The 24,456-nt window shown below is 42.4% G+C and overlaps 1 protein-coding gene across 4 annotated transcripts in view; it reads right to left on the reverse strand.

The window, feature by feature from the left end:
* The window catches only part of hectd4 (HECT domain containing E3 ubiquitin protein ligase 4), a 295,048-nt gene that overhangs the window by 36,798 nt on the left and 233,794 nt on the right, over positions 1-24,456 (reverse strand). For 3 of the 4 annotated variants that reach the window (XM_087999963.1, XM_087999964.1, XM_087999962.1), the window contains exons 58-64: positions 22,397-22,527; positions 20,508-20,713; positions 17,986-18,165; positions 16,116-17,407; positions 10,118-10,325; positions 8,275-8,498; positions 3,473-3,624 (exon numbers count right to left, since the gene is read on the reverse strand). In XM_087999963.1, coding sequence (XP_087856089.1) covers positions 3,473-3,624; positions 8,275-8,498; positions 10,118-10,325; positions 16,116-17,407; positions 17,986-18,165; positions 20,508-20,713; positions 22,397-22,527 — 2,393 coding nt within the window. The remainder of the gene's footprint in view (positions 1-3,472; positions 3,625-8,274; positions 8,499-10,117; positions 10,326-16,115; positions 17,408-17,985; positions 18,166-20,507; positions 20,714-22,396; positions 22,528-24,456) is intronic. The other variant, XM_087999965.1, reaches the window with a different exon arrangement.

Consider the following 24,456-nt stretch of genomic DNA (forward strand, 5'->3'; position numbering starts at 1 on the left):
ACAGTCTCCTTTAACAGCTAACAACTTCTTTTAACAGCTAACAACTCCTTTAGCCAGATTGTTATAGACTCCTTTCTCCAAATGTTCTTCCCTCCCTTTGGGCTCTATCCCCACCTATCATTTACTCCATACCCCCTCCTCCCAGCCTATCTTCTGCACATAAACCAATATTTTCCAAGCTAGTTTTGAGGGAAAGTCACCAGACCAGAAACATTAACTCTGGTTTCACTTCATAGACACTGCCAGACTTGCTGAGCTTTACCAGCAACTTATGTATTTGCTTCTGGTATCAGTAGGCTCATAAATACAGTCATAGAGCTGCACAGCACGGAAACAGACTCTTTGGTCTAACTCGTCATTGCCAACCAGATATCCTCAATAAATCTAGTTCCATTTGTCAGCATTTGGCCCATATCCCTCTGAACCCTTCCTATTTATATACCAATCTAGATGCCTTTTAAATGGTGTAATTGTACCAGCCTCTACCATTTCCTTTGGCAACTCATTCTATACCTCTGCGTGAAAAAGTTGTCCCTTCGATCCCTTGTAGATCTTTTCCCTCTCACCTTAAACCCAGGCCTTCTGGTTTTGGACTCCCCTACCCTGGGGAAAAGACAGCTTCTATTTACCCTATCCATGCCCCTCAATTTTATAAACCTCTAAGGTCACCCCTCAGTCTCTGAAGCTCCAAGCAAAATATCTTAACCTATTCAGCCTCTCCCTATAACTCCAATCCCAGCAACATCCTCATAAATCTTTTCTGAACCCTTTCAAGTTTCACAACATCCTTCCTGTATCAGGGAGACCAGAATTGCACGCTGTATTCCAAAAGTGGCCTAACAAATGTCCTATACAGCCTCAACATGACCTCCCAACTCCTAGACTCTATGCACTGACCAAAAAAGACAAGCAAACCAAATGCCATCTTCACTATCCTGTCTACCTGCGACTCTACTTTCAAGAACTATGAACCTGCAATCCAAGGTCTTTGTTCAGCAACACTCCCAGGACCTTACCATTAAGTCTATAAGTCCTGCCATGATTTACATTTCCAAAATGCTGCACCTCATTTATCCAAACTAAACTGCATCTGGCCACTCTGATCAAGATCCCGTTGAACTCGGAGATAACTCTCTCCGCTGTCCACACACCTCCAATTTTGGTGTCATCTGCAAATTTACTAACCAAACCTCCTATGTTCACATCCAAATCATATATATATATATATATATAAATGATGAACAGCAGGGGACCCAGCACCAATACTTGCGGCACACTGCTGGTCACAGGCCTCAAGGCAACAATTCACTGTGTCCAACCTTCGAGCCAGTTCTGTATTCAAATGGCTAGTTCTCCCTGTATTCCCTGTTATAACCTTGCTAACCAGTCTACCATGAGGAACCTTGTCGAATGCCTTACTGAAGTCCATACAGATGACATCCACCACTCTGCCCTCATCAATCCTCTTTGTTACTTCTTCAAAAAACTCAATCAAGTTTCTGAGACATGATTTCCCACACACAAAGCCATGTTGACTATCCCTGATCTGTCCTTGCCTTTCCAAATACATGTACATCCTGTCCCTCAGGTTTCCTTCTAACAACTTGCCCACCACCGACGTCAGGCTCACTGGTCCACAATTCTGGTTTGTCCTTCCCACCTTTCTTAAATAGTGGTACCACGTTAGCCAACCTCCAGTCTTCCGGCACCTCATCTGTGACTATCGGTGATACAAATATCTCAGCAAGGGCCCCAACAATCACTTCCCTAACTTCCTACAGAGTTCTAGGGTACACCTGATCAGGTCCCAGGAATTTATCCACTTTTACATGTATTAAGATGTCTAGCATCACCTCCTCTGTAATATGGACATCTTTCAAGATGTTGCTATTTATTTCCCCACGTTCTCTATCTTCCTTATCCTTCTCCATAGTAAACACTGATGCAAAATACTCTCCTCTATTCCCGGTGGTTCCGCACATAGGCGGCCTTGCTGATCTTTAAGGGTCAAGTGTATGGTGCTGGAAAAGCACAGCAGGTCAGGCAGCATTCTAGGAACAGGAAAATCCCAAAACGTCGATTTTCCTGTTCCTCGGTTGCTGCCTGACCCGCTGTGCTTTTCCAACACCACACCCTTGATTCTAAACTCCAGCATCTGGAGTCCTCGCTTGCGCCGAGTTGATCTTTAAGTGTTTCTATTCTCTTTCTTGTACTCTCTTGTCCTTAATGTATTTGCAGAACCTCTTTGGATTCTCCATAACCCTATATGCCAAAGTTATCTCATGTCCCCTTTTTGCCGTCCTGATTTCCCTCTTAAGTATACTCCTACTGTCTTTATACTCGTCTAAGGACTCACTCGATCCCTGCTGTCTATACCTGACATATGCTTCCCTCTTTTATTTCTTGACCAAAACCTCAATTTCTCTAGTCATCCAGCACTCCTTATACCTACCAGCCTTGCCATAACAGGAACATATTGTTTTTGGACTCTCATTATTTCATTTTTGAAGGCTTTCCATTTTCAAGCCATCCCTTTACCTGTGAACATCTGCTCCCAATCAACTTTGGAAGTTCTTGCCTAATACCATCAAAATTGGCCTTTTTCCAATTTAGAACGTTAACTTCTAGATCCTTCCATTACAGCTTTATATTCTCCATTTGTTCAATCCTAATTATAGTCTCCAAAGAGGTGACTACATTCCAAGACTTACACCCAATCTTGCTAATGTAAGATTTTCCTTACTCTATGAGACGACCCTTCCTCCTAAGATGTTATAAATTTAGAATATTTAACCCAATAATAATCAACTCCCAGCCATTTATCTCAATGTCTTGTACATTATTCTATCTCAAGACTTAAATATTTCAAAAACTTGCTATAAAATAAATTCATCTGTTAAGTGTAGAAAAATCTGACAGCAGATTGTTCATGTTTTCCCAGAATCTTTTCTTCCCTAGTAGTTAACACTACTAAGCAACTGGGGAGGGAAATGATTAAGATTGAAATATCAAATGTTTTGAATAAATACTGATGGGGGCTAATTGCTGACTTGCTGTTTTCATATAATTGCGTTCCACCCAAACATACTGAGTGGACAACCGTCTCTGGAGTATGTGCAGCCATTTGCAGCAGTGTTATATTAGTGCAGTGTTCAGGATTACAACATGGTTGTGTAGTTACTATAGAATACAAACCTTGAAACATAATTTTTACAACATTGTGAACACAGTCGAGCTAGGTTACAAATCTTGTGTAAATGTTGTGGCTGTTTTCCGTACATTATTACGAGTTGATTTTTATCTTCACACTAGCAGAGTACTAGGTTCATTACTCTCTCACCTTAAGTGAGGCATTGAGCTATTGCTATCCAAAATCCTGGGTGCGTTGGAGGCAGGGGATGGGTGTGTGTGTGTGGACAGAGGAGGTGGAGAAGAGGAGTGGAGCAGAAGAATCCCAAAAAACAGAACGAACCTGACGCTGTTCAGCATGGACCTGTCTTTGCCTGGAGGTTTGGCAATTGGTCTTTTTGTGCTTACTACTTTCCCAGGGTGTTGTTCCTTTCCTCCTTTACTGTACTTGTTCTTGTCGAATTTTGGTTTAGGTATGCCATACTTCCGTAGTATCTTGCAATTTTAAACACAAAACAGAAATCAATTATACATTACAAAGCACAGTAACTTAATGTCTACTTAAAACATGAAAAGATTCTCATATGACAAAGAAAACTTTAAGAACATTCTCCCACATAATTGTTATTCTTATGAATAAAAAAGTAACAATGAAAACAACAAAATTAATTGAATAACTGAATAATTAGTGTTGGTGTAACTAACTCGTAATGCTGGTGGAACACTTACTATATTTGGTAAGGTTACTAGTTTTTTTTCAATCGGCTCTTCGGGAATTCAGAGCAGTGGGAATGGACTGCATGCTCCTCCTGTAGGATGTGGGAGGTAAAGGTCACCACAAGCGACCCCACTGACTTCATCTACAGGAAGTATACCCAACTTCAGCTCCTCAGAAACCACATTAGGAAACTGGAGCTGGATGAACTTCGGATAATTCGGGAGACGGAGGGGATAATAGAGAGGAGTTACACGGAGGTAGTCTCACCTCAGGTACAGGAAAAACGTAGATGGATTACAGTCAGGGGACAGAAAGGGAAAAGGCAGACAGTGGATGGATCCCCTGTGGCCATTCCCCTCAATAATAAGTATAATGTTTTGGATACTGTTGGGGGAGATGACCTACCAGGGGAAAGCCATCGTGGCTGGGTCTCATCACTGAGCCTGGCTCTGTGGCTCAGAAGGGAAGGGGGAGGAGAATAGAAAAGCGCTAGTGGTACGAGACTTGATAGTTAAGAGGTTCTGTGGTCGTGAACGGGACTCCTGGAAGGTTTGCTGCCTCCCAGGTGGCAGGGCCCAGGATGTCTCTGATCAAGTCTACAAGATTTTGAAGGGGGAGGGTGAGCAGCCAAAAGTCGTGGTGCACATTGGCAACAATGACATAGCTAGGAAAAGGGATGAGGATCTTAAAAAGTGATTTCAAGAAGTTAGGTTAGAAGCTAAAAAGCAGCATGAACAGCTTAGTAATCTCAGAATTACTACTGGTGTCATGTGCTAGTGAGGCGAGGAACAGGCAGTGTATGCAGCTAAACACGTGGCTACAGGGCTGGTGCAGTAGGGAGGGCTTCAGATATGTAGATCATTGGGCTAGCTTCTGGAGAAGGTGGGACCTGTATATGAACTTAAACTGGAGGGGTACCAATGTCCTGGGTGGGAGATTTGCTAGAGTACTTCGGGAGGGTTTAAATTAGTTTGGCTGGGGAGTGGGAACCAGAGCTCCAGAACAGAGAGAGTATAGTTGTTGAATGGGCAGAAATAGAATGCAGAGAATCTGTCAGGAAGGATATACAATTAATAGGGCAAAGGGATGGGTTAAAGTGTGTCTGTTTCAATGCAGGGAGTATCAGAAATAAGAGTAACGAACTTAGAGCTTGGATTAGTACTTGATACTACGATGTTGTGGCCATAACGGAGACATAGATTTCACAGGGGCAGGAATGTTGCTAGACGCTCCAGTGTTTAGAACTTTTAAAAAGAGCAGGGAGGGGGAGTAGCATTGTTAATTAGAGAGTGCATCACAGTTGCAGAAAAGAAGGTTGTTGAGGAGGGTTTGTCTACTGAGTCAGTATGGGTGGAAGTCAATAACAGGAAAGGAGCAGTCATTTTACTGGGACTTTTCTTTAGACCCCCCAACAGTAGCAGAGGGACAGGAGAACAGATTGGAAAGGTGCAGATGTAACAGAGTTGTTGTTATGGGTGACTTCAACCTCCCCAATATTGATTGGAACCTCCTTAGTGCAGATGGTCTGGATGGAGCGATTGTGTCAGGTGCATCCAGGAAAGATTCCTGACTCAATATGTAGATAGGCTGACTCAGGAGGAGGCAATATTGGATTTGCTGCTAGGCAACAAGCCAGGCCAGGTGTCAGATGTCTCAGTGGGACAGCATTTCGATGATAGTGACCACAACTGCCTCACCTTGACCATAGCCATGGAGAGGGATAGGAACAGACAGTACTGGAAAGTATTTAATTAGGGGAGGGGAAATTATATTGCTATTAGACAGGAGCTATGGAGTATAAAATAGGAACAATTGTTCCATGGGAAATGAACAACAGAAATGTGGATGCTATTTAAGGAGCACTTGTTATGACTGTTGGAAACTTTGTTCTACTGAGACAGGAAATGAATGGTAAGGTGAAGGAGCCTTGGATGACAAGAGAAGAGGAGCTTCTCGTCAAGAGGATTACAGGGAAGCGAAGAAAGAATTCAAAAATGAACTGATGAGAACTAGGATGGGGCATGCAAATGCCTTGGCAGGAAGGATTAGGGAAAACTCAAAGGCTTTCTACACTTACGTGAGGAATAAGAAAATGATCAGGCAGAGGGTAGGGCTGATCAGGGGTAGTGGAGGGATCTTGTACCTGGAGTCTGATGAGGTAGGGGAGGCTTTAAACGAGTTTTTTGCTTCAGTATTCACTAGAGAGACCTTGTTGATAGTGAGAACACCTTGGACCTAGTTAATAGGCTTAAACAAATTGATATTAAGAAAGTGGATGTGCTGAAAATTCTGGGAAGCATCAATTATAGATAGGTCCCCAAGGCCAGACCTGATATATCCAAGGTTACTATGGAAGCGAGGAATGAGACTGCTGCTTCTCTGGCGATGATCTTTGCATCCTCACTCTCCACGGGTGTAGCACTGGTTGACTGGAGGGAAGCAATGTTGTTCCTCTGTTCAAGAAAGGGAGTAGGGAAATCCCTGGGAATTATAGACCAGTCAGTCCAACGTCTATATTAAGCAAGGTACTGGAAAGGGTTCTGAGCGATAGAATTTATGACTATTTGGAACAACATAGTTTGATTAAAGATAGCATGACTTTGAGGAGGGGGCAGAACATGCCTCACAAGCCTTGAGTTCTTTGAGGATGTGATGAGACAAATTGACGAAGGTCAAGCAGTGGATGTGGTGTACATAAATTTCATTTGATAAGGTTCCCCACGGTAGGCTGATTCGTAAAGTTAGGAGGTATGGGAAAGATACACGGAAATTTGGCTGTCTGGATATAGAATTGGCTGGCCGAAAGAAGACAACGAGTGGTAGTGGATGGAAAGTATTCTGCCTGGAGGTCGGTAACCAGTGGTGTTCCACAGGGATCTGTTCTTGGGCCTCTGCTCTTTGTAGTTTTTATGAATGACTTGGATGAAGAAGTGGAAGGGTGGGATAGTAAGTTTGTCGATGATACCAATGTCGGTATTGTTGTAGATAGTGTTGAGGGCTGTTGCAGACTACAAGACATTGACAGATTGCAGAGGTGGGCTGAGAAGTGGCAGATGGAGTTCAAACTGCATAAATGCAAAGCGATTCATTTTGGAAGGTCAAATTTGAATGTTGAATACAGGGTTAAAGACAGGATTCTTGGCAGTGTGGAGGAACAGCGGGATCTTGGGATCCACATACATCGATCCTTCAAAGTTGCCACCCAAGTTATTAAGAAAGCATTTGGTGTTTTGGTTTTCATTAACAGGAGGATTGAGTTTAAGAGCCGTGAGGTTTTGCTGCAACTCTATGAAACTCTGGTTAGATCACACTTGAAATATTGCGTACAGTTCTGGTTGCCTCATTATAGGATGGATGTAGATGCTTTAGAGAGGGTGCAGTAGAGATTTAGCATGATGCTGCCTGGATTGGAGGGCTTGTCTTATGAAGAGAGATTGAGTAAGCTCGGGCTTTTCACACAGGAGAGAAGGAGGAAGAGAGGTGGCTTGATAGAGGAGTACAAGGTAATGAGAGGCATAGATAGTGTAGATAGCCAAAGGGTTTCCCCAGGGCAGAAATGGCTGTCATGAGGGGTCATAATTTTAAGGTGATTGGAGGTAGGTTCTTTATAAAGAGAGTAGTATAGAATGTACCGCCAGTGGTGGTAATAGAGTCAGCGACATTAGGGACATTTAAGTGACCACTGGACAAGCACATGGACGGGAGTAAATTGAGGAGCGTGTAGGTCAGGTTGATCTTAGATTAAGATAAATGATCGGCCCATGATGTTGTGCCAAAGGGCCTATATTGTTGTATGTATATTCTGAATGACGTATAGGACTTCTGTAGGAATCGGATACTGTCTCAGATCAGTGACTGAAGAAACACTCCCCACGTGATCATGAGGTCACTATCTCCTGTCTTAAATGCAGGTATGCTGACAGTCTACGAAGGATCTTGTCCTTGTTAAGTGGTAAGACAAGATCCGAATAATAGTAATTACCAGTTGCCCTGTTTTGGCATTTTTTACTTGAAGAGTGGTCAGAGAAAGATCTTTAAATTTGCCATGCTCTGCAACATTATTGAGATTAGGTATTAACCAGGTATTTATCCAATACATGATAGCAGACAAATTTCATCTCTGGCTACCATAGATACACTATACATACTGGTCAATTTAATAGATACAGTCTGTTCTGACATAACGCGGTAGTTCTGTTCCTGTGCAATCTCATGTTATAAGAAAATTACGTAACAGCAGCACCATTTAAACCATGGGATCAGAATTGTGTTATAGCTAATGTATGTAAGAAAAGTTTGTGTTCTATAGATAATGGTCTAAATTCTTCAATGGTGTTAAAGCCATTTCACATTGAAGAAACATACTTTATAGCAGAACCGACATTACAAATAAAACCAACTGAAACCTTTATTCAAAGCACGCATACCTGTGTGAGTTGATCCTCTAGAACTTTCTTTGGTGGTCGGACATTTGTGAAAAAAATTTGCAACAAATTTCCTGGTGTCTGAGAGTTGATTTGCTCTTTACTGAGGAAAATGTCAGAAACTTTGATAGGCTTGGCTGGAGCCAGACTTAGCATCTGCTCAGAGTGTATACAGCTTCGGAATATCTCTGCAAGAACATCGCGTGCTCCAGGAACAACTTTATCACCTGTGTGAAAAGGAGCACAACAAACATTTTAGATTGAGATATTGGAAATGTTCATTTATTGACTCATTTAAAAATACTTTCTCCCTAAACATTGAAGAAAAATAAACATACAATTATATAGCAATTTTCATAATCTCAATGTTTCCAACTATTCCTCACTCAAATAAGCACACCTGAAGTGTAATAGCTGTTGTAATCTAGGAACTCGCATACAATTTGTACACAGCAATGAGCTAAGTGACCAACTAATCTAATTGTGACATTGTCCAAGGGATGTGTAGACCAAAACACTAGGAAAACTCTCCTGCTCTTCTTCAAATAAGTACCATGGAATATTTAAGAGAGCAGATAGAGCTTTGAAACGAACAGAAATTTGCCAAGCAATAGCCTTTGAACTGATGCACCGTGGTAGAAAATGGGTTAGTCAGTAGTATGCAAATAATATTGATATTATGACAAATTAAGGCATTGAAGCCACCATGTCAAGCGTACAAAAGGGACTCAAAACAAATAAATGGAACATCTACTCCTTTAGTTCCCGCCTCAGGCGACTGACTGTGTGGAGTTTGCACGTTCTCCCCGTGTCTGCGTGGGTTTCCTCCGGGGGCTCCGGTTTCCTCCCACAGTCCAAAGATGTGCAAGTCAGGTGAATTGGCCATGCTAAATTGCCTGTAGTGTTAGGTAAGGAGCAAATGTAGGGATATGGGTGGGTTACGCTTTGGCGGGTCGGTGTGAACTTGTTGGGCCGAAGGGCCTGTTTCCACACTGTAAATAATCTAAGTAATCTAAATCTAATCTAATCTAAGTAATCTAAGACAGTAACTATTGTTGCACAGTAATAGCCAAACCATGTCACAATCCAAGGCCTCATTTGGAATACTTTGCTGTGGATGAACTGGATTTTTAAAAATGCAAGGTTGGTGTTCATGAAAATGCTTTGTTCACTCGTTGATAATGGCTAAGTATTTCACAATGTTATGTTGTGAATGGAAGAAAAGAAAGATACTCATCGGAGAACATCAAGACATTCTTGAAAAATTGAAAACGATCATACTTACCACTGCAACCCTCATCATAATTGAGATAAAAGTACAACAGTCTGTTTTAGGAGCCCAATGACCTACCACACATTTCCAACATTTCTATTTTAAATGGATTTTAGGATACAACAGTCGATGAAACAATACATCATGGCTGCCACCAATTCCACATTATAAAAAGTGGGCAATTCATGAATTGCTGGTTTTTAAGCTTATCAATGTGGCATAGCTGAGAAAGAACAGACATTGATCAGAAATAAGTCTTTACTGATTACTTATTTCTCCAAGAGAATAATGAAAGAAAGGACTATATAGTTTCCCCTTGGAAGTTTGGCTCTGCATCAGAATGGTGCAACCACACGCGAGAACTATACCCATGAAACAGCATAAATCCAACGTTCGTCACTGCAGCATAACAATGCAGAAGAAGATTTCTGATCATTCTTATTTCATGGCTCACCATCACCTTCTCAAGGACGATTTGAGATGGACAATAAATGCTGTCCTAGTCAGTAATGCCCACTTCCTGTGAAATAAAATACAAAAAGTAAATTCCAGGAAGCTGATTGTTTGCCTCACCTTTTATGAGCTTATCAGTGAAATAATCTTCCAATGCTGAACTGCCTTGGGTGTCAAACAAGCTCTGGTTTACAGATGACACTGTCAAAATCTCTTCTGTCGACATCTCCATTAATTCATCTTCCCCATCCAGACTGGACAATCCAATCAAATCACTGCTATTGAACAGACTGGCACGGATCTTTTCAATTTTTGCCCTGGCTCTCACCTGCAAGTAAACAAAATTTCTCTTCAATGATGAATGTTACAAAGCACAATCATTTTCATTTCCACTCTCAACATGTTAGCTCATGTTATTTGCTTCTACAGAGGGCAAATTTCCCCCTCACTGGGTGAGCCTAGGGGAAAATGCTATTAGGAGAGTATGATAGCTGTGTTCAATTGGCACAAACAGTCGTGTCTACTAATAACAGAGAAGGAAGCATGCTCATATCTGTCATTATTAGTTTAAAAATACACAAGTTAACTTTAGCTTACTTAAGTAGCTAATTGCACACAGAGTGAAAACTGAATCCAGAACATTCCATATTTTAATGTCTCACCTTGTCATATTACGAAGTTTACTTTTACAATATTTTCTGGTCACTTAATAGACCAAAGAGGTCAAAGAAATGCTACCACAGTCAGGACTATAGTGGGGTACACTATAATTGAATCAGTTCAATTTGGGAAAAAAAATGACCAGGATTTGGGCATCCACAGCAGTCATCATGAGACCTTCAAACGAGTCAGAGGAATTTATCAGCAAGAAATACTAAAGAAAAATGCTTCAGTTCTGCATACATTATGGAAACTTTTCAATGTGTCAGACTGACCTTGGTATCAGTTGGCATTAGAGATAACCAGAAATTTGAAACAATCATTTCAGATTTCTATAGGGAATTAAATTCTTTAATTCTTAACTGATCTTAACAGTCAAATGTGGAAGGCCTGATTGCTGAAAACATATCCCCGTGTCAATGGTTTATTTTCAGAAACACTGGAGATCTAGGGTCAGTGTCATCTGGTAATTGCCACACTAACATTCAAGTATATGTACCAACACACCACATCATTGTCTCAGATCCCATATCCTAATGTCTAAAGTGGCTACAATTTTTAATACAGGCAGAATGAATGATTACACAGTCATTCCTCTGTATCAACAAAGGTTCCGGTCCTGAGAACCCCTGTGAACTATGACATTTGTAAACGCAGAACTCATTTAAAAACAGGTTAAAAATCATGAATGCGCAATTTCTCCCTGCAGATGTTGATTTGTTGTTACTTTTTTCAGCATGGATAAGTGAATTTGCAATTTTGTGGATACAGAGAATTTACTACACAAAGAAATAGTGAACGGGTGCTTTTGCTAATCCCCTGAAATGTGGATAAGCAAACGCTTGAATGTTTTTGAAATAGTGTGCAACAACTGGACCAAGGGAGCAAAACAAATTTGTCAGGATAAAGCAAGACAACACTTGAGAGAAACTGGCTTATGATCAAAGAGAACCAATATATATTCAGATGGGAGGAATGAAAGCAACTTTAAAAGCATCTGTCTTGAAATGAAGATGAAACAAATGAATGCTAAAACCAGAAAGCACAAATTTCCAGATTAAACAGTATTTCTTGTCTAAGATTCCTTATTGTTACAAGCAAATTGCACAATTACATCAAGCCAATTTAAATAATTAAACACTCTGTTAACAGTGGTTTGCAAGTGACACTTGAGGTATGGGGTGGCCATCAGCTTCATGGAGGCAGCTTCCGTGCATCCATTAGTGAGGGGTAGGAAACTAGAAAAGGAATCACAGAGAGACAGAGATGTACAGCATAGAAACACCCTTCGGTCCAACTCGGTCCATGCCAACCAGATATCCCAACCCAATCTAGTCCCACCTGCCAGCACCTGGCCCATAACCCTCAAAACCCTTCCTATTCATATACCCATCCAGATGCCTTTTAAATGCTGTAATTGTACCAGCCTCCACCACTTCGTCCGACATCTCATTCCATACACACACCACCCTCTGCGTGAAAAAGTTGCCCCTTAGGTCCCTTTAATATCTTTACCCTCTCACCCTAAACCTATGTCCTCTCGTTTTGGACTCCCCCACCCCAGGGAAAAGACCTTGTTGATTTATCCTATCAATGCCCCTCATGATTTTATAAACTTCTATAAGGTTGTCCCTCAGCATCCGGGTGGCACGGTGGTTAGCACTGCTGCCTCACAACGACAGAGACCCGGGTTCCATTCCATCTCAGGCAACTGTCTGTGTGGAGTTTGCACATTCTCCCAGTGTCTGCGTGGGTTTCCTCTGGGTGCTCCGGTTTCCTCCCACAGCCCAAAGAATGTGCAGATTAGGTGAACTGATCATGCTAAATTGCGCATGGTGTTAGGTAAGGGGATAAACCCATTAGGGGAATGGGTTTGGGTGAGTTGCTCTTCGGAAGGTCGGTGTGGACTTGTTGGGCCGAAAGGCTTGTTTCCACACTGTAAGTAATCTAAAAACAGCCCCAGCCTATTCAACCTCTCCTCATAACTCAAATCCTACAAACCCTGGTAACATCCTCGTAAATCTTTTCTGAACCTTTGCAAGTTTCACAACAATCTTCTGTTAGGAAGGAGACCAGAATTGCACGCAATATTCCAAAACGTTCCTAACCAATGTCCTATACAACCACAACATCACCACCCTACTCCTATACTCAATACTCTGACCAATAAAGGAAAGCATACCAAATGTCTTCTTCACTATCCTTCTACTTGCGACTCCACTTTCAAGGAACTATGAACCTGCACTCCAAGGTCTCTTTGTTCAGCAACACTCCCCAGGACCTGACCATTATGGGTATAAGGTCCTGCTCTGATTTGCTTTTCCAAAATGCAGCACCTCACATTTATCTAAATTAAACTCCATCTGCCACTTCTTAGCCCACTGGCCCAACTAATCAAGATCCTGTTGTACTAAGGTAACACCCTTTGCTGTCCATTACACCTCCAATTTCAGTGTCATCTGCAAACTTATTAACTATACCTCCTATGTTCACATATAAATGATGAAAAGCAGTGGATCCAGCGCCGATCCTGCTGGCACTCCACTGGTCACAGGCCTCCAGTCTGAAAAACAACCTTCTGTCTTCTACCTTCGAGCCAGTTCTGTATCCAGGTGACAAGTTCTCCCTGTATTCCATGAGATCTAACTTTGCTAACCAGTCCCCCATGAGGAACCCTGTCAAACGCCTTACTGAACTCCATATAGATCACGCCTACCATTCTGCCTTCATCAATCCTCTTTGTTACTTCTTCAAAAACGTCAATTGAGTTCGTGAAACATGCTTTCCCACACACAAAGCCATGTTGACTATCCCTAATCAGTACTTGCCTTTCCAAATACATGTACATCCTGTTCCTCAGGACTTCCTCCAACAACTTGCCCACCACCAAAGTCAGGCTCACTGGTCTATAGTTCCTTGGCTTTTCCTTACCACCTTTCTTAAACAATGGTACAATGTTAGCCAACCTCTAGTCTTCTGGCATGTCACCTGTGACTATCAATGATACAATTATCTCAGGAAGAGGCCCAGCAATCACTTCTCTAGCTTCCCACAGAGTCCTTGGTATGCCTGATCAGGTCCTGGGGATTTATCCACTTTTATGCATTTCAAGACACCCAGCACCACCACTTCTGTAATATGGACATTTTTCAACATGTCACCACCTATGCCACCACATTTTATATTTTCCATGTCCTTCTCCACAGTAAACACTAATGCAAAATACTCATTTAGTACCTCCCCCATCTCCTGCGGCTCCATACGTTTGCTGCCTTGCTGATCTTTGAGGGGCCCTTTTCTCTCCCCAGTTACCCTTATGTCCTGAATACATTTATAAAATCCCTTTGGAGTCTCCTTAATCCTATTGGACAAAGCTATCTCATGTCCCCTTTTTGCCCTCCTGATTTTCCTCTTAAGTATACTCCTACTGCTTTTACACCCCTCTAAGGATTCACTCCATCTCTGCTGTCTATACCTGACATATGCTTTTTTCTTCTTCTTGACTAAAACCTCAATTTCTCTCATCATCCAGTATTCCCTACATCTACCAGCCTTTCCTTTTACCTAGCTGAAACTTTATTGCTGGAACAGCACAGCAGGTCAGGCAGCATCTAGGGAACAGAAGATTCGACGTTTCGGGCACATGCCCTTCTTCAGGAATGAGCAGAGAGTGTTCAGCAGGAGAAGATAAAAGGTAGGGAGGAGGGACTTGGAGGAGGGGCGTTGGAAATGTGATAGGTGGAAAGAGGTCAAGGTGAGGGTGATAGGTCGGAGTAGGGTGGAGGCGGAGAGGTCAAGAAGAAGACTGCAGGTCAGGAAGGCGGTGCCGGGCTGGAGGGATTCGGCTGAGACAAGGTGGGGGGAGGGGGGATGAAGAAACTGGTGAAGTCCAAGTTCATCCCCTGTGGTTGGAGGGTTCCCAGTCGGAAGATAAGACGCTCCTCCTCCGACCGTCGCGTTGTTGTGGTTTGGCGGTGGATGAGTCCAATGACCTGCATATCCTCGGTGGAGTGGGAGGGGGAGTTGAAATGCTGTGCTACAGGGTGATTGGGTTGGTTCGTCCGGGTGGCCCAGAGGTGCTCTCTGAATCGCTCCGCAAGTAGGCGGCCTGTCTCCCCAATATAGAGGAGGCCACACCGGCTGCAGCGGATGCAGTAGATAATGTGGGTGGAGGTGCAGGTGAATCTGTGGCGGATATGGAAGTTTCCTTTGGGGCCTTGGAGAGAAGTGAGGGGGGAGGTGTGGGCGCAAGTGTTGCACCTCCTGCGGTTGCAAGGGAAGGTGCCGGGAGTGGAGGTTGGGTTGGTGGGGGGTATGGATCTGACAAGGGAGTCGCGGAGGGAGTGGTCTCTACGGAAAGCTGATAGAGGAGGGGAGGGAAATATATCCTTGGTGGTGGGGTCCGTTTGGAGGTGGCGGAAGTGACGGCGGATGATGCGCTGTACATGGAGATTGGTGGGGTGGTAGGTGAGGACCAGTGGGGTTCTGTCCTGGTGGCGGTTGGAGGGGCGGGGCTCAAGGGCGGAGGAGCGGGAAGTGGAGGAGATGCGGTGGAGGGCATCGTCGATCACGTCGGGGGGGAAATTGCGGTCCTTGAAGAAGGAGGCCGTCTGTGTTGTGCGTATTTTGAACTGGTCCTCCTGGGAGCAGATGCGGCGGAGACGAAGGAATTGGGAGAATGGGATGGCGTTTTTACAGGGGGCGGGGTGGGAGGAGGTGTAGTCCAGGTAGCTGTGGGAGTCAGAAGAAACACTCCAGCCTATTCAGCCTCTTCCTTTAGCTCAAACCCTCCAATCCCAGCAACATCCTTGTAAATCTTTTCTGAACCCTTTCAAGTTTGTATGTCTAGTGTAGACAGTAGTTTATCTTTGGCAGTTCAACTTGATGGGCTGAAGAGTCTCTTCTGTACTGTATGATTCTATGACGGAGGTTTGACAATCCTAACAATCGATTCTAATATTTTTACAGATTCCTGTTGTGCAAGCAAAGACCAGATTCATCTCAAGTTTTGCTACCCTTATCAGAATATGTAAAACTAACCTAAACTTGACTCAAACTAATGAAGTAATATAACAAATAATTACAAACCTACTAGATAAAATGTTCTGGATGATAGAATTTGAAAAATAAAACTTCATCTGGCATAAATCATATAAAAATAAGAATTCACAGATATTGTGACTGAGGTTAATTTGCAGGCTTAAATGATACTACACTGCTGTTTTACAGCCTCAGGTTTAAAAATTTAAAACTGAAATTACACTGCAAAATGCTAGAGGCTAACGTGATGTGAAAACATTTGACTGTTTCACAACAAAGTCCAAAAAGGGAGTAACTTAAATTATAAAGGAAAATTACAGGAGACATAACAGCAGACTTTAAATTATAATTCCTCATTCTATATCACATTTTTTTTTAAGACACAGGCTAAAACCTGAATGGCAAATCGTAACCTTACCTCAACAATGGCATAACCTTTGATGGGGCGTGTCACAAGTGGATTATTGTCCAGTGACGTGACTGTGTACATAGATCCTACATCAGAAATAGAAGCAGAGTCTGCACTGTCCATGGGTTCTCCTAGACTACCAAGACTGCCCAAGCTCCCAGTGCTGCATAGGGATAGGTCCAAGCTCTCCTGACTAGATACAGTGTGTGGATCAACCATTCCCTGTGGTGTAGCAACATCATGACTTGCTTGAAACTGGTCTACCGAAAGATCACTTGTTGTCCGAGAAACGCACTGAGAGCTACAAATTGAGGTCTGACTAGTAGAGGCAGAAGCACTCATACTCATAGCTGGTGTGACACTGCTACCACTACTAACATCCATACTGTCGATGCTGTTGACTGTTGTTGACTTATCCAATTCCAACCTGCTATCAACTTTCACTTTCAGCTTTTTAGGGTCATCATCTTGCAACGGTATATAAATTTCATCTTTGAAAATGCCACCATGTGCACTGCAAGCCCTGCGAATGGCACTTCGGACAACACATTCCTCAAGATGCGTTGGTATCCCTGAAATCACCAGTAACCTGCTGTGGGAGGTGGAGCCTACTAAAGCCTGGCAGGCATCTGAGATGGCATCATTCGTCACTCCAAGACCTTGCGGGTCCTTGTTGGTCAGATGACGGAGGATCATGAGTAACGTCAAGGCCCGATGGAACCACAGCATGTCCTCTGGTTTACTGCCACCAATATTCAGGATAGATGCATCACTCTCACTGCCTCTTGAGGTTAGTCGTTTTCCTGTTGCTGATGTTTTCTCCCGTTTCATTTTGACCTTTTTCCTTTTGGATAGCAAGCTGGGGCTCTGTGGTGTCTGCCCAGGTGAAGACGAAGAGGAAGAAGAAGAATCACTGAGACTCGGTGCGCTTGTGGAGGTCATCACATTAACCACTGTGCTCATGTTGATTGGTAGCGTTACTTCTGCAACAGCAAGACAAATCTCCATCAATGCATGGAAATAAGTGGAGAAGCGGCCCTGGTCAGTCGCTCCAATTCCAATACCAGCGCTATTCCCAGTCATCCAATTTTGTGTTTCCTCATCATACAGTTTCCGCAGCTCAGTTTGTATTGCCATCAGAACAGCCAGGCATGGGTTTAGCTGGATTGCAATGGATGAAGATAGGCCAGCTGGATTCTTTTTCTGTTCCAGCTGATGGATTTTGCGCAGCAGTTCAGCTAGTAGGTGGAATATCATTTCCTTTATACTGGGGGATAGGTCTGTGGTCCACAGGAGGTTGGCTATAATTTTGGGAGGTAATCAAATGCAGAAAAAAAGGCATTAAAGTTCAGTCAAGTTAATCATAATATTTACATAAAATACACAAAGGAGGCCCACAAAGTACTTTACACTGCATACAAATGAGGGGGAGAAAAAAATTCAGCGAGTCTTGCTGTGCCTATCACTAACCCATGAGGCCAGTTGAAACATATGCAATTGGAGAGATGAAGATGAGGTGGTTCGGCTGTGGTCCTCCCATAATAGATTAGCTTGTTTTATTTGGATGTACCAATGATAAGTCTCTCAGATCCCATGGAACATACTAGGCATGGTATCTTCAGAATGGATCTTAACTTGTAAAATCTTCAGTTATACAAGGGTTTCCAGCTGCTAGTACCAGCACACCAATTAGATCTAGCCAATTCTTGTGCATTGCATGGTACTAACAAGTTACCTTTTCTCCGAATCGATCATAGAATTGATTCAGTTTTGTTTGGAATCGAGATGTCATTAGGGAGGTACATAAAAATTTACATTTACGAATAAAATATGTAAAAGATCCACACTCCTCAAATCTATTACTGGCAACTTGTCTTACCAAACAGTTCAACAACCTGCAGGAGAACTGATTCAGGAACGTCATCAAGTTCATCCTCAGATTTCCCATCACTTTCGCCAAGTTTCCATGTTAACAACTGTTCAGCAAATGCTAGTGCCAGAGGAAATTCCAGAGGCAACGAGTTTAACACCAGCACTGCGCCAGGTGGCGGGGAGACACCTTGGTAGAGGAAATTGAAAATCAAATAAAACAGTTTACCAAAGAAAGTAAGAACAAGAACAAACATTTACAATAACAGAAAAGAGCTAGAGAGCAGAAAAAGGGTCTAAACAAACTTTATTTTACTTGATGATTTAGTGAATAACTACCAAAGCCAATTGAAAAGGCAGCATTTTGCATATCATTAAGCCATAGAGACTAGATAGTCTCAGGTTTAATTCCTAAACCAAGCAAAGCTTATTATAGTTAAGTGAAGCACTACAATTGACTTCAAAATTTGGATTAAAGCTTGGAGAATAAAACTGGAGTATTCCTCCCTGATACTGGCAGGGCTATAAATAACAGTGGAACAGTGTCTGCAGATCAACACCTTCCAGGCAGAGAATTTATTGAGAAAAATGCCAATTGAGGAGAATTGTTCTTTTAGGATCAAATCTTATTGCCCTGGATTTTGAGAGAATGATAGCTAAATGGTTAGTTAACTCCACTAAAATATGGAAATCCAAAAACTGCTGTTAGTGATTCTATGTTCAGACTGTTGAGGCCATTCTGGATTGAAATGAATTGGAAATTTATGAACTGATGACAATTTGTTGCATCACACAGTCTCTGTACAACAAAATCTGGAAAAGCATCGAGGTTTTTTTAAGACATGCAAAATTCATGATTACTGTGAAACAACTTGGTTGATCACAAAACAATAGTTATGTTTTGCATGATAATCTAAGATTTCACTTTTCTAAAAATAAATTTTTAAGTTTGACATTCTATCTTAACTCCATGTTTATGTGCCAATTATTTATTTCACCATTTCTAAAAATTTAAAAGTGAAAGAATTCAGTGACTTTTCTTCTTGGTTTGCTGTTCATACTTCAATGAAATGGTTGCTTAAACCTGCTCGATAACATCACAGCAGTTAGACACCTGAAGATCTCCTAGACTTTGTTTCAGATTTTTTGGGCAGCTTTCTTTGAGGAGCACTGGAGCAGTTCATCAACTTTGCCCACAACTTCCACCCCACCCTCAAATTCACTTGGTCCATCTTGGACACCTCCCTCACCTTTCTTAAACTCTCCACTTCCACCTCTGGCGACGATCTCCAGACAGACATTTACTACAAACCCAGAGACTCCCATAACTACTTGGACTACATCTCCTCCCACCCAGTATCCTGCAAGAACTCCATTCTGTTCTCCCAATTCCTCCACCTCTGTCGCATCTGCGCAGACGAGGAAACATTCCACTCCCAAGCATACCAGATGTCTGTCTATTTCGAAAAACATACTTTTCCTGTCATCCAGACAGCCCTCCACTGCACCACCTAAATTCCCTGTTCCACTGCTCTAAACCCCATTCCCCCCTCCAAAATGCAATAAAGACAGAGTCCCTGTGTCCTTACCTACCACCCCACCAGTCTCTGCATCCAACACATCATCTTTAAACATTTCTGCCATCTCCAGCTAGACCCCACCACCAAGAATATCTCCCCCTCCCACCACCCTTGTCTGCCTTCCTAAAGGACCGTTCCCCTCAACAGTCCTTGGTTTGCACCATTCTCCCTACCAAACCCCCTGAACCGCCAGGTACCTTCCTTGTGACTGGAAAAGATGCAAAACCTACCTGTACATCACCCCCCTCACCACCATCCAGGGCCCCAAACAGTCCTTCAGGTGAGACAGAGGTTTACCTGCCTCTCTTCCAACCTAGTTTATTGCATCATGTGTTCCTGATACGGTCTTCTCTACATTGGGGAGACCAAACATAAACTTATGGAATGGTTTGCCAAGCACCTCAGCAAGGCCCACCGGGGCCAACCGGACTTCCCAGTCATCGACTATTTTAATTCCCCTTCCCACTCCACTTCCGACATGACCATCCTTGGCCTCCTTCATTGCCACAACGAACCACACTGCAAAAATGGATGAACAAGTCTTCATCTTCCGTCTGGACAACCTATAGGTCGGAGGACTCAACACTGAGTTCTCCAATTTCAAATAACCACCCTTCCTTTCCCCAACTCCCTTCCCAGCCCCCTACCGGATTCATTTCTCCCAGTGACCAACCAGGTCGTACCCTCTGCCTGTCTTCACCTACCCCAAACTTCACCTGCCTGGCCCCGCCACCCTCTTTATCTGCAGCTCTCCCTACACCCACCCCCAGTCCTGAAGAAGGGTTACACCAGAAATGTTGACTTCTCCACCTCCTAATATTTCCTGACTTACTGTGTTCCTCCAGCCTGTCTACTTCTGCAAAATCTAGCCCAGTACCTTTTTGTAAAGTTTATGCTTTATTCTAATATTCAGTTAGTTATAGTTGCAGGGGTACTCCTATCTTAGACATACCTAGTTTGACATGCAGTTTGTCAGTAGGGATGACAACAGAAGGATATTGGTTGGTGGTGGGAGGTGGAGTCAACCCTGTGTTGGTAGGTGATGCATCTTTCGGGTAACAGACAGTTTCTGTGAGGTTAAGTTGTCCATTTCTTCGTACTTTGTGACCAAGTCCATACACCAACACTCTAACCCAAGGAGCCTTATACAGAGAAGAACTAAATAATAAAAAGAAATCAAAAGGATAAGAATTATTTATAATTGTAAATCTTAGGCGGTCACCAAGTTTAAGTCGAGCACAGCCTTCACATTTCAAATAGGTATTCTCCATATAAATTCCATAGCCATTAAAGCATTAGTTAAGCTTTTAAGACACATGCTTATCAGTAGAACAATGGTCGAGCTCTCACTTGTGGCAGTGAACATTATGGAGCTGATCCATCAAATACAAGTAGTTCTTCTATAACATGATGGTTGCGTTCTTGAGCAACCCCGCATTATAGAAAAATCACGCTTTAGAAACAGCATTTGAAGTGTTGGCAATGTAATCATCCATTACAGCCAACACACATTTTAAAAGTTTGCACTTTAGAAACAGTGTCCCCAATTCGTCAATCGCGTTAGTGAATTTGCATTTACAAAACATGTGTTATAGCCAAACGATTGTACTGGTGAACTTTCCTATTTCTTTAAAGTGAAGGTAATTTGCTATTCCTTGAAGCTAAGTTTAGAGTAACCAGCACCTTGTTAACAGAGAAATATAAAAGGACTGTTGCAGGGGCGGCATGGTGGCTCAGTGGTTAGCACTGCAGCCTCACAGCAGCAGGGTCCCAGGTTCGATTACAGCCTCAGGGGACTGCGTGTGTGCAGTTTGCACATTCGCTCCTTGTCTGCGTGGGTTTCCTCCGGGTGCTCCGGTTTCCTCCCACAGTCCAAAGATGTGCAGTTCAGGTGAACTGGCCATGCTAAATTGTCCATATAGTGTTAGGTGCATTAGTCAGAGGGAAATGGGTCGAGGTGGGTTACTCTTCAGAGGGTTGGTGTGGACTGGTTGGGCTGAAGGGCCTATTTCCACACTGTAGGGAGTCTAAACAAAACTGTGGGATAATCACTGATTTGCCTGGATCATGTGGGCCTGTTCTTTTTATGTAATGCATGACTGGTCAAATCTGTCATTACCAGCAATTAAACTACAATTTGATTTGCTTGGCAGCAGAAAAATATTGATATAATAACCAAAATACTTATTTAATCAACTTGTTTTCACATGTTCCAACACACCTCCATGGAAAGGAGGATTTAACTTCAGATATTTTTCATCAACGCTTTCACGTATGTTATGACACATCTCTGTAGCAGATGGGAATTTTACCAGGCTTCCTGGACCAGACATAAGGGCAGTAACGATGGACCATAAGAACCCTTGTAAAAATAATTTTTCATTCACATTCAGCCAGTAACCTTTGATATTTCTGTATGGTTTTGAACTGGAAGCCTTTATGATGGCAAGCTTAAGCAACAACTGGAATAATTAATTGGACAAAATTAAATTCAAAGAGGTTGAAGATCTTTCCAAAAATGAATACAGTCCTATGGTGCAAACATGTTCTTCAATTTCTGTAGCTGCAATCTAATCCAGCTCTAATTTAGATAATTGTCACTTAAGACCAGGTCATTCAATCTTTACAGAAGTACAACCATTTCTTTACCTGTTGGGGAATGACTATAGTGTTTCACGTACTGCAGTAAAGAACCTATTTGGGTGTTGTGAATAAAATACAACACTTACATAAAATATCAAATGCAGCTGCACGATTGAGGGACCAAATGTACAAGCTTAATTAAACATTGAAACCTCTTCTAAATGCTTATTTCATTCAACTTGTTTCAATCATACTTACTCTTTCCGAAAACCTGCTGGACTTTCCTTGCATGATACCATTACAAAGGCAGCCCCAGGAAAATGCACATCCATGCTCACTTTTGACTCTGTCACTGGGAACTCTTCAGATGGGAACTGTTCTGGTGAATGCTACAATGCAACAGCATTTGAAAAAAGCACTGCTGTTACTGGACTTTTGATAAAAAGCAATTTTAATCCTCTTATAAACTCAAAACCATAGCAATATAAAATCACAAACACTAATTCTAAAATAAAGCAGAAAGACACAAAAACACAATCATCATTTGTCCAGTAGCTATTTATTCATCTCTTAAATCCATTAAGTTATTTACAGAAAATGTACCAAATTGAGAAAGCAAATTTTACATTGTCACAGCTTGAGCAATTGAGATAAACAGGGTGTGAGAGTGCTACAGGATTCTCAAATCTGCCTAGTTGCATTGAATCATAAAACATTTAGAAGGGACTGGATGTTTTTCCATCTTGCATATGTAACATGCAAAGGATGAAAGGTGGGGGATTTTAAGTGTACCTCCTAAACAAAATATTATTTTCCTGCCTCGTGCTTACTGTTCTGTTTCAAAATGTTCTACATTCACAAGCTTTAGCAGCTGAAAAAAAAAGAACACGTATTTTAAAAGTTTTGAATATCAGAAAAGCACTGTTCCAGTGGCTGGAAAAGGTGCTGTCCACCACACGAATTCAATATTTGGGCACCATTTTATTCCTGAAGAAGGGCTTATGCCCGAAATGTCGATTCTCCTGTTCCTTGGATGCTGCCTGACCTGCTGCGCTTTTCCAGCAACACATTTTCAGCTCTGATCTCCAGCATCTGCAGTCCTCACTTTCACCATTTTATAGTTTCAATGCAGTATAAAATTGGCCTTTTTTGGCAATCTTATAAAAAAAGGTTTCAGCCATGTGCTCACTAACGCATGCTAAATGCTAAAATATCAAACATTATCCTGGTCAAAGCATTTCTTGTTGTTTATCTTGCAACTCATGAAAGGCCATTTGAGACAGTAAGGTATATCAGTGGTTAGCATTACTGCCTCACAGCACCAGGAACCTGGGTTCAATTCCACCCTCAGGCAACTGCCTGTGTGGAGTTCGCACATTCTCCCCACATCTGTGTGGCTTTCTGTTGGGTACTCTGGTTTCCTTATACAGTCCAAAGACGTGCAAGTTAGGTGGATTGGTCATATTAAATTTCCCATGTTCAGGGATGTGTAGGTTAGGTGCGTTAGCCATGTGAAATGTAGGGTTACTCAGAAAGGGCAGGGGGATGGTCTGGATGGGATGCTCTTTGGAGGTTCGGTGTGGAGTTGTTGGGCCAAATGGCCTATTTCAACAGTGCAGGGATTCTATGGCCCCATGGTCACTCTTTGGACTGAAAAAATGCCCCATTTCTCAGATTACTCTCAAAGAAAAGGTTTGTCAAGAGCTTGATCAACAGGTGTAACTATCAACATATAGCGTTTTCATCACAAGCAAGATGCTGCCATTAAGACAAAAAGATGCTCTGCCTTCACACAAATGAGTAACGTGGCATATGCATTTCAGTGGCATTGTGCTATTAGATAAATAGGCTGCACATCCCAAAGACTGATTCTTTATATCAAACAGCATATCTGTCAGCTGTTTACAATAAGCAAGGGTCAGACCAGACCCAACCAGCCTGCGCTTGCAACACTTATTGGGTATACAACCAACTTAGGACTGCCAGTTGGGCTCACAGTATGGCATGATTGCACGACTGCAAGTTAAATATATTAACACACATGTCCAGCTCTTTGCAGACAGAGAGAACACATACACATTTCACCTCTTTAAATGCAACAAAATAGGTGATCTCTATTGTCTGGCCATTTCTCAGGGCAATGCCTTGACCAGTTAGAGGCAATATGCCTTACTTAAAATTTAACCAAAGCTTGGCAGTTAAACATCATAATTAACTAGTGCATTTTCCATGGCAACAACTCTACCATCCAATCAGTACTCTCCTTTACTGTGGTACTTCTTGCAAATTGCCCTGATGAACGCAATACCAAAGCTTCT

Source organism: Chiloscyllium plagiosum, unplaced genomic scaffold (genome assembly GCF_037043375.1).
Source record: "Chiloscyllium plagiosum isolate Xiang-an unplaced genomic scaffold, Cpla_swu_hap1 HiC_scaffold_24, whole genome shotgun sequence".
NCBI lineage: Eukaryota > Metazoa > Chordata > Chondrichthyes > Orectolobiformes > Hemiscylliidae > Chiloscyllium > Chiloscyllium plagiosum.